The 14,587-nt window shown below is 32.1% G+C and overlaps 1 protein-coding gene across 1 annotated transcript; it reads right to left on the bottom strand.

The window, feature by feature from the left end:
- Positions 1–3,994: 3,994 nt before the first annotated feature.
- LOC129938724 (trissin) lies at positions 3,995–4,785 on the bottom strand. The gene is made up of 3 exons (XM_056046441.1): positions 4,579–4,785; positions 4,390–4,483; positions 3,995–4,325 (listed from the first exon to the last, which is right to left on the bottom strand). The coding sequence occupies exons 1-3, from the start codon at positions 4,601–4,603 to the stop codon at positions 4,076–4,078; spliced, it is 369 nt and encodes a 122-aa protein (XP_055902416.1). The 5' UTR covers positions 4,604–4,785; the 3' UTR covers positions 3,995–4,075.
- Between the last annotated feature and the right edge of the window lie 9,802 nt (positions 4,786–14,587).

The following is a 14,587-nucleotide window of genomic DNA, read 5'->3' as shown; positions in this document are numbered from 1 at the left end:
TAATTAAGTTAAAAATTGTAACATATAATTTAGCACAATACGAGTCACAATGGGATTATTAAAAATAAGCGCCCAGTGCTGTTATCATATAGAAATATACGACCGGAAACTCGTACTGCCTGAAACACCCTCAAATTCCATTAAAAATCAATTCTTAATGTTGCTGCATAGATACTTATTAATGCGGAACCAACTTTACTAAAGGGTTTTTCAAGGGTCGCTGGTAGATTTCGGTACCAAATCATCATCGCAGGTAACACGATTGAACAGCACCTTAAAATTATAAAACTTTATTATCAAAATGAGTGTTCATTAACGCAAGCGTTGTTCGCTTTGCTCCCCTTTTACGGTAGACGTGGTGGCCCTTGACAGTCCACTCTTCATTGTTTGGTGGGTAAATTTGTGACGACCGGTGCAGTAAATAATCAGCCAACACCCGTACGTTCAAGGAACGCAAGACGCAAGTATAGCAAAACCCGAGGCATCTATTCCTCTCAGTGCACAATAACTCGTCCTTTCGCAGACTTCAGCACAAGATCCAACTTAACCAGGAGCTCAAAGTTCATAACCATAGACAAAGCTGTTTTATCGCTTCCAGTAGTTTGGTGTGGATTTTGGGCCGGCGGTGGCGTAATTGATCCATACTTTTTTGAAAACGTCGTTGAGGTCACAGTCAACAGCGAGTGCTACATAACGATGATGACTAATATCTGGTTCCAGCAGGACGGCGGCGGCGCTACTTCCCACACAGTAAACACGACGACATCTACCCATAACATCTACCCGCCCTTATTGAAAAACCCTTTACATTGAATTCATACCTAAGACAAGAAGATGTATGAATAATCATTTTCATTTCGGATGCTGCTATTTATATTTGTCTTCATTAAATAATATCAATGTTTTTAACAACATAGGCTAGCTTTTATTGATAAATTGTTGTTGGAAGCCTGTCGAAGTAAAACATATATTTCTATACTCAACGACTCTTGCAGCAGAAAATAAAGCAACATCTTCTGGTCCCAGATAGTGTAACAGCGTACGGAGTACAGTTGTGTAAGAGTGAATCAAAACATTCATATCGTCATCAATTTGCTTAATCTCCAACTCCAGGTTTCTAGCTGTCAATGAGGCTGAGACAAACGAGATAGATGAGGTAGCTGACACCAATGTGGATTTTCCAGCAACCTGCGAGTAGCGTATATTGACCCTACCAAGAAAACTGACGAGTCTTTTAATCAAGAAAATATTAATAAATTCAAACCACTTTCATGGTAAGGTAAATAAACACCTCACTTCCGTTGCTTTACTCCAACGTCAAATCAATATTACTCAGCATAAATAAGTTTATAGTTCATAATATCAATTGTACGCAGTAAGCATTAATTTTAGATACATATGTAAATAAAATACTTTTCATTAATTTAATTTGGCAATAAAGGATTGAGTTGAGTTTGGAACTCTAAACAATACGGTCGTTTTCTATTCTACTATAAAATATATAATTGGCTCAGTCGTAAGGAACCCGACTTAAAAAAAATATACTTTTAAAGAAAGTTGATACGAAGTGGTCAAAATAAAATTTAGTGATCGCGAAGAAACTTACTAAAGTAAAGTGTTTTGTGTTTGTCCTCACCCCTAGCCAAAATAAAACGGAAAAGCATGGCAACTCCAATAGAAACGGAAAGATGTTTGGCGTTGTTGACCGAGTTGGTCAGTAGATAGATCGAACCATCAGAGCCGATAAGAAGGAAGATTCAGAGAGATGTGAAATTTACACCAACCTTTGATGGCACTAAAGGAACATTGCGATCGTTCATCTAGGCGATGAACCGAATTTTTGCACAATACCCAGCAGCCCAGTCAGCAGAGGTTTTCGATGTCATTTTAAATGAAAAGATTACTTGTGCGGCAAAGAACTTTTTAACGATATCACCACCAACATCAAGGGATGAAACAAAGACCCGTTTGAAGCAAACCGAGATGCAAATTGTCCAAGAGTTCAGTGTTAGAGTTAAGTGATAAAATAAGAAACATTGTAGATGATATTACAAATTGTGCAATATATACTTCAAGTTCTTATAATGTTGTGAATAATTTAAGCAGTGTGGTGATTATTAAAATTAAAGAATTAACGGCAGGAACATTGCTTTCAGAAATTTTTAATAACTATAGTTTAGGAGACATAAGAACAATCATCAATTATTACATTAGTCAAGATCAATTTAATTTGAAGTATTTTAGGTGAAATTCAAATTTTAAAAATAATAATAAAAACAATTTTAACATTAACTCGAACCAAAACAATAACCAGACTAGGAAGTACAACAATAATAATAGTCAAAATAATTCATATCAATCTAGACAAGGATATGTTAATTACAATAGTAATAACATTAGTAATAATAATAACCAAAATAGACAACAAAAGACAAAAGTCTTTTAAAGCCATGCTTTGTATATATTTTATTATGAAATATTGTACTTATAAGAAAATTGAAAAAATAAAGAACTTATCTATCTATCTAATTAGCGGAAGCCCTAAACTGCTGCAAGGCATATATTACCGCTATCCAAGAAGTGCAAACTAAAAGACTGGAATGTATACTACGGCGCCTGCTACCGAGAACAAATACAGCATCTATTTGTGTGTGGATTTGTTGTTGCAACTAGAATCAGGCAACAAGTCTTGAGTTTCAACAGTGTGAGCGAGCGTAAGGCTAAATTTGCCAACATAAGCGTAATATGCGCACATGCCCCAATAGAGGAGAAAGATGAAGACACCAAAGACATATTCTTCGAGCTCTTGGACATGACTTATGAGCAGTGCCCTGGCTATGACAATACAATTATCTTATGAGATTTTAACGCCAAGCTAGGAAGAGAAGACATATTTGGTGATGTTTTGGTAGCTAGTACGCAGTTCATACTCCTGATCTCCTGATCAATCAACTGTAAACCAGATTGACCACATTTCGATCGACGCATGACAGTTCTCCAGTATACAGAATACCCGAACTTTCCGAGGGGCCAACATTGACTACCTCGTTCTAGCCAAGGTACGGCTACGGATATCCCGTTCCAAGCCGAATTAAGGAAGTACTGTGAGAAGTTTCTACGTAGACTGCTACAATCGCAATAGACTGCCATGTCCTTCTCCGATCGAGTCTCCTGTAACCTCTTAAGGAGTCCTATACTGCCTGCATTAAGCAATGAAATCCAGTGGCAACATTGGTCGGAAGAAAGCATGCCCGATTAGTGGAATCTTGGCATATTATGCCGGATACATAAGAAAGGAGATCCTCTAAATTTAGGATGCTTCGAGAGAAAAATTTGTCGGTTGATTTTTGGTCCCGTACGCATAGATGCTGTACGGGCAAGTGGGTGAAGACCTCAACCAACTTGGCATGCGAAACTGGAGACAGCTAATTAGGGATCAAGCTGGCTGGAGAAGCATGTTGGTTGAGGCCCAGGTCCGAACGGACTGTAGTGCCACTTTATGCTAGTAAGGAAGCTACTTAATACATTTTATTCATTCAAAGGACTTCGAAATATGTTGGTTTGCGGTGTTGTTTATGTATTTTTAATGTACATTTAGTTGTTAAATTAAATAAGTATGATACAAATTAAGAATGCATAAGCGTCAACGCAAGGCAAAATATTTCATTTTACCAATTTTACTTGTAATACATATGTGTTTGCCTACTCACTTTTAAATTTAGCCAAAAACTGATGAAATCTGTTAATTTTACTCGTACTTACCATTTAACTAGGAGCAACTTAAATAATATTCGTTTTTCAAGCAAATAAAGTATACATATGTATAGGTATTAAACAAAGCTGTGTAACTATAAGCTAAATAATTTTCATCCTTAACAAAATTCTTGCATCGTTACCTGCTTATTTACAAGCAGCATTCTTTTTTTGAAGAAAAGATCTTTGTTTAGGTCAATCTTCTTCATAGGCGTAAGACATATGTATATGATTATTTGTAATATAAATCTTAAAATCAGACCACTACTTTTTTTTTATTTCCGAAATATAATAATGCTTGCAATATAATAAACGAGATAAATTAATATTCAATGCAGTTTGAAATATTTTTTAAACATCTTTTGTTAAAGGCGTATAGTTTGTTCGGCTTCCGTCTATGAGTTGAGTTGTTTGTACTTGTAAGTAAAATATTTGCATGTCGGCTGCTCATTTCGTTTCGCGTAAACATTGCTTTTCCTTGGAGCATTATATAATCCGTTAGTTTTTTATTTGAAACCATTTTAATGGACTTCACATCAGATCTTTTTCTTAGATAATTAAAACAGCATGACCTAGTTACAAAAACACATACATATTGTTTTTAAAACGAATGGTATAAACTTAATATTTTTGTACCTGAAATGTTTTGTTCCACAAGCACTAGCACACTCATTTCCACATGAATCACAAGGAATAGCAAAGCAAGACACAAGAGTTATAAACAGCACATCTTAAATGAAAATATTCAACATTTTAACCAACATTTATCAATTAACGCTTTATTAAAAGCTTTTAACTGTTATTTAAATTTTTTAAACTACTCACAAAGGAAAATACAATGGCAATGCATTTTATGTATGCATGTACTTTCAATAACCCGTTAATAAACAAATTCACGTGCAATAACTATATTTGTCTGCTTTTGAATAAAATTTATATTATCAATATTTTCGTCTAACTATGATGAGGCCAGATGACCAACTGCAAACAAAACTAAAACAAGAATGCTTCAGATGAACACATCTCCTTGTGAAAGAGATACTGCTTAGAAATGAGTTTAGAAGATAAAAGTATTCATCTTTTATGCTCGCAATGAAATTTTTATCCACAAGACAGATTTATTTTGTGCTACTGGTTATAACGTGTTCATAAAAGGATGGTACTTTCATGCATATAAATGATATTGAGGACAAATAGTCCAACTTAGGCGGCTCATGATGTAATACATTTCAAACAGGGAATGGTATTTAAAAGAATGTTATAGGTAAGTATTGAACAAGGCATATCTATGACTTGAATAACAAATTTACATAATTTTTTACGCTCAAAAGTTCGAATGAGTTTTCATCCATTATATACACTTCCTTCCTATTGAAAATTACCTTATGTTAAATTATTATTATATTAAGGATAAAAGAGATAAAAAGAAAAACTTAAGCCAACCACTTGCATCTGCTATGCTATTATTGGCTTTATGAATGTTATCAGCTAATAAAATTAACATAAGACTCAAGTAATATTTTTAGTTCGTTTCTGTAATTTCTTATAGATGCTAACATTGCAAGAGGGTATCAAAGTATGATTTATGGAGATTTTTTTGTCAAGTATAGAATAAATGTGCCTTAAATGAGCACCAGATGGGCTAGCGTTTGATGACGTAATCGCCACACTAAAATTTATGTGAAAGCCTGAACTATTTAAAATCCCTAAACATTTATGATTAAACCTATGTATTTATGGATTCTATTATTCTAACTGTAAATCTTCCTGGAATAAGTTGGAGTTTTTCAAGATTATTGAATAAGTGTATGCCTACGAATTTGTTTCTAATGTTTATAGTGCTGAACGGTAGCATAGAAATTGTAGTCTTGTTCTTCCTCATTAATGCATTATGCCCATGTAATCGTCGCGGGTGGCAAGCTGCATTTTCTTCTTAAGGTAACAGAACTGCTTACAAGCAGTTGTAATTTGTTTTTGTCTAGGTGCAGAATTGAACGGGATTTTATTTTATCGAACTTTCGAAATAGTTTCCTGGCTGTCTAACATGTTTCAAGGCATTTTCATCTTTCTTTGGTTTCTTCTAGTATTTTGTTACCAATGAATGGTGCGTCTTAATTCATAATGGGATGCATACAGTTGTAGCTATCATCGCCAGCCTATCAGCACTTACGTTCCCAGGTACATCGCTGTAATGTTACTTGGCTATTAATGGTTATGATAGTCATCAGCCTGTGATAACTCCAACATTGAGACATGTTTTGCAGCGTATGTCACTGCCAATACCTCAGTTTGAAAGATGCTGTTTTGATCGGGAAGTTTGAAGGATTTTACAAGATTGAGAGTCTCAGAGAAGAAACCTTCTCCTACTCCAGCCTCCGTTTTCTATGTATGTATGGATATTGACGACTCATTCATGTGTGAAACATAGTTCACCTATTGTCCATGCAGTCTGTGCTAACGTTGTTTCCTATGCACTTCTGCAGAATCTGTGAGTGTCAGCAGAGACTGGTTTTGCAGCGACTAGTGTTGCTCGCGAACTTAAATTGAGTATTACTACTATTCCTGCACTAGGAATTTCTAAAAGGTTAATGTTAGTGCTATTGAACATGGCGTAAGTAAGACACTCCAAGACCAGTCTGCTCTGATAGATAAGTTCTTTCTACCTTTATATATAAAAACAATAGTCTCTCATGGTAGAAGTCGAATAAGGCGAAATATAGACATTTGTTTGCGAAAATTTTAGTGAAGAAATTCATTTTTGGCCGGAAGACTTACAAATGTTATAATTCGAGACAGTCGAAAATAGGGACTATAGTATAGTAAATTAACTCGAATCTGAGTGAAAAAGGAAAATACATTTGTTTCAAGGAATACTCATATAATTTATAATTTAATATTACTTAGTTATCAAAAATATATTTTGTCAAAGTTTTTAAAATTAATATTTGTATTTATTAGTCTGAATCTTAAGTTCCTTCCACCTGTGGTAAGGGAAATCTTTAGCTTTACGAATAGACGTAAAACTACTCTACTCGATATCAAATGATCTCTGCTTATATAGCAGTATGCAATAGTAAAAAAAGTATTTCCATTGTTTACAAAACACAAGCGATCTAATTCCTGTGTTTTGTTTAGATTAAATTTTATGGGAACATACAAGCGTGCCCTGATAAACTCCGCCCTCCTTAGAATTTTCTAATGGTTGAAATGAGACCACTATAAAATTTACATTACTTATTATCTTTCTTTTACAATTTTTATTTTCATGTAAACATAAATTATATTACTTATGAAAATGATTACAATTATTAAGTACATTCTAAGGTTTGATTTGTTAGAATTATACTTCAATTCTTCTATTTTATTTAAATTTTTAATGTTTTCGTAAATTTGTTGGGTAAAATTGATGCTTAATATAGTGTTTGGAATTAATTTTCATATTTATAATAATTTCTTTCATAAATTTCGTTTTAATTTATATTTTACAATTTTGAAATTTTAGAAGGTAATTTCCTTCCAAAAAAATCTTTTGTTTAGGCTTATGTGGTTGAGTTCTTGTTGTTCCACATTGATAAGTACCAGATATAAATATAAAATATTTTCTTCAATGTTTTGTATAATATTACATTGCATTTGTTTGTTAAAATGTTTTCAATAAAATTGGCTTTTATTTTTTGTAAGTTTTTGAGATATTTCGTATCTTCATTATATAATTTGATCATTAGTTAAATATTTATTTTTACTTATTTGTAATTGCATTTTATTATCCATATTATGTATTGGTTGCATATGTAATTTCTAATATGTTTTATTTGTGAATACGAGTTATTTAATTACAAAAATTATATTATTTTTATATTGAGCATGACTCTAATGTTTGTCTTCTAAATTGTTCAATTGAATATTATGTTGTTCTATTTCATCTGTAGATAATATGTCTCTGCTAAGTAATCGTTATATCTCAGAAGCGGTGGCTTTTAGGGACAAAATTATTGATACCTTTTTTATAGGAAATTCCCTGATCTACAAATTATGTCTGGGGTAATTTTGCGATAAAACTTACCGTTTTCAAGAAAATCGCGAAAAACTCATTTTTTGGACCTTATTACCCCGCTAAAATTTTTTTTTAATTTATAATTATAATTTAAACAATTTTAAGAATTTTCAGCTTCCCCTGAATTTGTCGTGGGTTTACTGATTTTTTGGTCTAATTTGACCGGACTATTGGTGTTTTTTAAGCCGAATGGTATTCATAAGAACTGAAAATGACCAGAGAGGGTACTAAAAACTGTTTTTTTTCTGTATCATTTTCTTTAATTTAGATCTGATAAATCCTTTAGTAATATGTAGAGGGGTGAAATAATTACAATGAGTAAGTGTATCGAGTATTGCTTTAATATTAGAAATAGAAAATGAATCTTCTTTTTTTGAGAATTAGTTTACGGTAATCGATAACTATTCTTCATTCCTTGTTTCCATTGGAATATTCTCTTTTAGGTACTACCCAAATAGGAGCTTTGTTAGGAAATTTTGAGGGTTTGGTAATTCTCTTTTTAAACATTTCTTTAATTAGACGATAAACTTCTTTTTTATGGAAATCGGGATATCTGTATATTCTAGTATATAAGATCGGATTATCATTAGTGGGTATTTTATGCTTAACATAATTAGTGTAATTTAAATTATCACCATCATTCGTAATTTATTCGTGAAATTTGATATTCTAAAATCTTCTTTAATCTGATTTAAGTGGTTATTTAAATTTTCCTATTCAATTTTTTTAGTTTAACTAAAGAAAATTGAAAATGTTTGTTCATTTAATATTAAAATTTTCATAGTTTTTCCTTATAAAATATAATTGCATTGTTGTTTATAAAGAACTATAAGATTATCTTCAGTTTTAATTGTTAATGGGGAAACTCTCTTTTTCAAATACTATGGTGTTGTATATCTTCTTCGTTTATTATGCTATTAGTTCCACCAGTATCTATTAGTAATCTAATACTTGGGGTTTCTTTTGTTAATCTGATATAGAGCAAACCTTGTTTGGAGTCTCCGAGGCAACATATTGAAAACTTGCAATACTGTCACGTTCCTCTTTAGGCGCCAGTTATAGCTATAATTGGTTTCCATCATTGAAACATTGGAATTTTTTTTGACAGGTCGTTTATATATGAAATATGTCATTGAAATTAAGTGAAATTGAAATACAAATCCTTGGAACGATACGTTCCATTTTTGGACATAAAAGAATCAGCTGTTCAGGAAAATGAATTTCCGTCCCGAAAATAGAAAAACACATTTTAAGCGAACAATAAATGTGCTATTTAACCTTTTTTTCTCGAACAAAATTCTTCGTGTGATTTCCAATCGATCAGTATATAATTTGCATTTATAATCATAGTTAAATATCGATTCAAAAATGTGTTCAGATCGATTTCAATGATACCTATAACTGGCCCCTTAATAAGATTATTTTTTGAAGTATTAGGACGCCTAATTTGTGAAATGCTGACTCGATACTTAATGATATGAAATCGTTCCCATGTGAATTGGAAGTTTTTCCTTAAAAAAAATCAAAGTTGTTTTATTATTTCTAGGAATATCTTAGTGGTTTCCTTCTTGAAGACATTTTTTATTCAAAAGTGAAAGTGTTTTTTGAACGTAACTGTACATTTTTGAAACATCCCCACGACATTGTGAGCTTCTTAATCATTCAATTAATTGTGGGAAAACACGATTACTTAAGCGACAAGATATTATTACTGTTGTTTTTAGAACAGGTAAAACAAGCATTTTTTACTACAAGAGGGATACAATAGTAAATAATCTTCAGGTTTTGGAAAATTACACTTTAAACCTTTCCTTAAATTTTGAGTTTTAAAACAATTTTTTTTAAAAACTATATCAATTTTTGACTTGATTTAAAAACTGGCTAATCGAACAGAATGTTGGCTTTAAAAAAACGTATAATACTCAATTGTTAGTGTTACCGCTATTCCTTAATTTTTTAAATTACAAATTACACAAAGTCAAAAATGTTTGTTTGAAACTGTTCTATACAAATCCGTCATTAAACTCTGTCGCCTGAGTTATCGTACTCTTCCGTAATTGTGTGTATTTGTAGCATTTATACAGACGCTTTGTATATCAATTTGAATAGTACTATCATGAAACACAAAATTTTGGTACGAAAGGCGGACCATGGAGGGGCTGACTGTATAATTTTGTATAACTTGTTATTTTGATTGTTTTATTAACAATGAAATCATTTAAAAAAACACACAGAACAAAAAATAGAAGAAAAATTAGAATATAAACCTTTTGTGGTTGCCAATTAGAAAAATTAAGGTTTTCCCTATTTTTTCGAATCATTTTCAAAAGAGACAAATATTTTTAAACATTGCTAATAATAGTGCGAACATTTTTAACTTAGCATAGGAAGTTATTGTAATGGGTCCGATTTGTCAAATTGAAAATTTTGACATTTCTCGACGTTTCAAGGTCCGAAATAAAAGATTTTTTAAAACAATACTAAAACTTGGTAAAAATGTACTTTTAACTCCATACCTTTTCAATAATTAAAAACATTGGCTTCAAACTAACTTTATCTCACAGAAAATATTATTTGCGACATTTACCTAATTTTTATAAAAAATCCAACAGTTAAGTAATTAATCGAAATGGAAAGTTATCAGTGTGGGTTGCATCCCAGCCGCTATATTGAAAATATATTCATGTTCAAATAACAGCTTTAATGACCACTTATTTAAAAGCTCTTTTTAGTTGATTTGATGTTAGCAGCACCATACAAATAACAACAACAAAAACAACCTGCCAACCTAAACACATACTATCGTACTTATTCATGTAAATATTTTAACTCCAAAAGGATAGATATAGAAAAATATGTTTTAAAATAGGTAAACATGCATAAATTCTCATTTGTTTCCAATTTTAACACAATTGTTTCGCACTGCAAAATATTAAAGAATAAAGTCTGAAGCTACTATAAGAAGGTCAACGTTAACGGTCAACGCGTTGACTCTTTGAAGTAAAATAGACGTCATTTGTAGACCTACAATAATTAAAAATCACACAATATTTATGTAATATGCTTACACTGTACCAATTTTAACATTCTTTCACACCCTTATATGAAAAAAAAAATAAAAATAACGTTGGCTTAAATAAATATTCTTTTTTGTCTAATCGTGTGATAGTCAACATCTTAAGCATTGACGCTGTGAAGGTGCGTGCGTTGACACAGAATATTTATAGAATATTTATATGTTTGTATGACGTCACAAAGTCAACGCGTTGGCCCTTTAAGTTGATTGTTTAATTCTAGCTTGAGTCATGACCTAACTCCAATTACGAAACGACTTAAGTCCTTACAATTCAGTTAAATACACACCAACCTCCTTAATATTTACTTTTCTACTTACCCACATTACAATAAAAAAAATAAAAAATAGCTACATTGAATGTATTTGCTATGGTAAAATTCAAAATATGGCAACGAAGCATTGTATCAAAACTTAAATTTGAAAACGTTGCTTTTAAATTTTCAGATTTCACAAAAATAGAAAATCTAAAATCGAATGAAATCTGCTAACAAATCTAAAACACATACAACTTAATGTATTGTATATGAATAATCTTCTATACATTGAAAGGTATGAATAAAAGGTATGAAATAAAGTTGGCAACGACTGATTTTTGTTTACATTTGAGTAATTTATTTTATTTATTTATTGCCATGTTTTTATACTTTCATTCCAGTCGCTCTTAGATTCCACACTTAATTTTCGTACAGGCAGCGCCCCCATGGTCCGCCTTTCGTACCAAAATTTTGTGTTTCATGATAGTACTATTCAAATTAATGTACAAAGGTGAGTATAAATATAATATTGAACAGTTTTTGATATATAGAATTTTGAAAAAAAGTTCAATATTTTTTAAAAATTCAAACAAATAAATAAAATACAATTTTAGGGAAAATTAAAAAAAAACTATCACTTTGTGTTTGAGAAAATTAGAATTTTGGTTTTTTTACCAACAAAATTGTATGGTGGGCTCTCTAATTCGGAATTTTGCACCAATGCAAAACTTGGCTGGGATGCGCATGCGACCAACACTGATAACTTCCCATGCCGTCGTCGCGTGGTCTGTCGATTGGTCTATGCTTAAAATGTTTGCAGGTTTTCGTGTTTTGTTAAAAAAAATTATCAGTTAAATTATTCTAAACAATTTAAAAATTACCAACAATTTCTAATATAAACTCTTCGGTTTTTGGAATACTTTTATCTTTTAAAAACTGTTCATACATCCTATAAACATCTTTTTAAAGATGTGTAGTTAAAATCTTAATACTCTTTGTCTGTTTCTTTCCTACAGTAATTAGATTCAAGTTTTGGGAGTGCTATTAAGAAATCATGAACATTTTCTCTGTTTTTAAGTTCATTGGGGATGCTTTTTTTGTTGAATTTTTAATTAAGACAGGAAAACCAGAATCATTCTGGTCCATTCTCCCAAACAAAATGTATTTAAAAACATTTTTTTCTAAATACTGGCACGGTAACATTTTCAAATGTTTAGCTTTTATTTCAAAGTCATATTTTGTCTCGTGTTTATATCACTTGTACGGCCGTTTCTTTATAAATGAATTATGATCTTGTTATTGTTAGAATCCTCATCCTTGGAATCATGTACCTTTATTGGTTATTTGCGTGATTTTTTTTAATAAAACAAACAACTGCACTTTAGCTAACACGGTGAAGAACTAAAAGTACTTAATTGATAATTAGGCTTCAAGGTTAACCAACAGAAAAACAATGCCACTTATTTAAATCGGGATAAAGGTACTTTCAGGATAAGCGATGTTCTGGGATTAAGGCTGACAATTTAACCTGATTTGCTTACACTAATCATTCGATTTAAATTGAAAAGATATGCATTCAAAGCAGACATCAGCATTATGTATCGTTAGGTTTTAGTTTGACCAGAAGACAGAGCTTTTCAACTTATTCTTTTCAAAACAGAAAATGATCAATCCCTGAACACTAATAACCTTAACACCTTGTCTTAAGGTTCGGCTTCCGCTCCATGCTTAGCAACTAAATGCCTCGTCCAACTTGGAAAAAAATATACACGTGGATGATTTACTTGTTATAGCAGACTTATTTTCAGAAGGTAAAGAACTTCTGGAGTACCTGTGGCATAATGGTTAGTGCGTTGGACTGTCATGCGGTCTTAAGTTCGATTCTTGCCTGTGCCACCTAAAGTTTTATTAACGGGTGCTGCCTCTTGCGAGGAATTAACAAACTGTATATAAACTGTAGGTCCCCTCCATCCCTGCAGTTACTCGTACATAGGAATAGTTGAGAGGTGTAAGTCACTAGGCCCTAGTTCTCAAACGGACTATTACACCACCTAATTTAATAATATAAATACCTTTTGCAGAAGCTATAGGGATGAGGAAGATAAAGAAACAGTTTTTTCTCCTCTGTACATGCCCTGCTCTAGCTGAAAAACGCAAAATAGAGGGTTCACACTCCAAAGAACTCACGCTGCATAAGACCCCAAATACAGTAATAAATAGTAGTCATGAAGAGTGTATTCTTGCTAAAAAACAGTTCAGATAAATGTATTAAGTCAAACTTTATAGAGCTGGTCTTACCCCGCTTGCCAAACCGTCTTGGATATACCGGACCGATTGGAAGCACCACCGGCAAAATTACGAAGTAATTCATCGAACGTGAAGTATGATGCCGTTGTACGATACCATTTTCAAAAGGGAAGCACTGAAAATAATGTAAGCGATGAGTTTCTTTTTGAACTTATTATAGAAAACAAAATTATAATAGCTGATTGTAGAAACGAACCCCATCTTAACCCTAAAAAGGGTTTCTAAAGATAAATCATTCTCTGACTAAAAGCTCATAGAATTTTTATTACCGAACCCCCTAAATGAAAGTAGAGACCAAACTCAATACAAAGGATTAACACTGATGTGTTTTTAGATAAACATATGATAAATTTTCTATCTAAAAAAGGTTCACTAAATCCTTGTGGACTAGGTAAAAAAAAAACAACAGGAGAAAATTTCACTGTTGCCAAGCGCAAAAGAACAGACATAGTCTGGGAAATGTATAAATCTAGACGTAAGGACCTTCAGAAGGAAATACAACGAAAAAAACGCAACTCGCAGAGAAAATTCCAAGCTGAAAGTACAAATGAATCAGCAAGACTAACAAAAATACATGCTAAATAACCGATTGTACTACTATTCCTTAATGAATCCACATTGGATAAAATCATGTAGACTAAAACTTTTAGTAATTGTGTATTGTACTTCTAATGATAACACGAATACAGAAGACGAATCCTACATCGAAAACACATTACGAACTTAGTTAATTATGAAAGAAAGGATTAAATGGACTATAACATCCGCCTTTTCTATGACAGTGGATTGGCTATTTAACAAACCTTTAATCTGCTTCTATATGGAAACCGGTTTTCGTCCAGGTTTCTATTCAGTTATCTTTGGACAAGCCAGCTCATTTATACTTCCCAATTATATTGAAATCTATGGTCTTGTCAGTGAAGAAAGCCAGACAAATCTCAAAGACGCGATGACAATATCACAGGCTGATTTTAACTTTTTCATTGATATTAACACAATAGTGTTTTAGGAATGAAAAATCTTATAAATAATTGGTCTAAATCAATCAGACCCCAACTCAGAACCCCTCCTGTTATCTGAAGCAAGTGATCCAGAGAACAATTCTCGATCTAGGAAGCAGGAGATCAAACTTGCCTTCTACCT

The sequence above is a fragment of the Eupeodes corollae genome, chromosome 1 (assembly GCF_945859685.1).
Source record: "Eupeodes corollae chromosome 1, idEupCoro1.1, whole genome shotgun sequence".
NCBI classification, from domain to species: domain Eukaryota; kingdom Metazoa; phylum Arthropoda; class Insecta; order Diptera; family Syrphidae; genus Eupeodes; species Eupeodes corollae.
This window is presented reverse-complemented; position numbering and strand designations above follow the sequence as displayed.

Bases quoted from the DNA above. Each gene is read 5' to 3' on its own strand.
- LOC129938724 (XM_056046441.1), bottom strand. From the start codon at position 4,603: ATGCATTGCCATTGTATTTTCCTTT. The intron at 4,484-4,578 runs GTGAGTAGTTTA...TTTTCATTTAAG, and splicing joins TTGCCATTGTATTTTCCTTT to ATGTGCTGTTTATAACTCTT. The intron at 4,326-4,389 runs GTACAAAAATAT...TTTTGTAACTAG, and splicing joins TGTGGAACAAAACATTTCAG to GTCATGCTGTTTTAATTATC.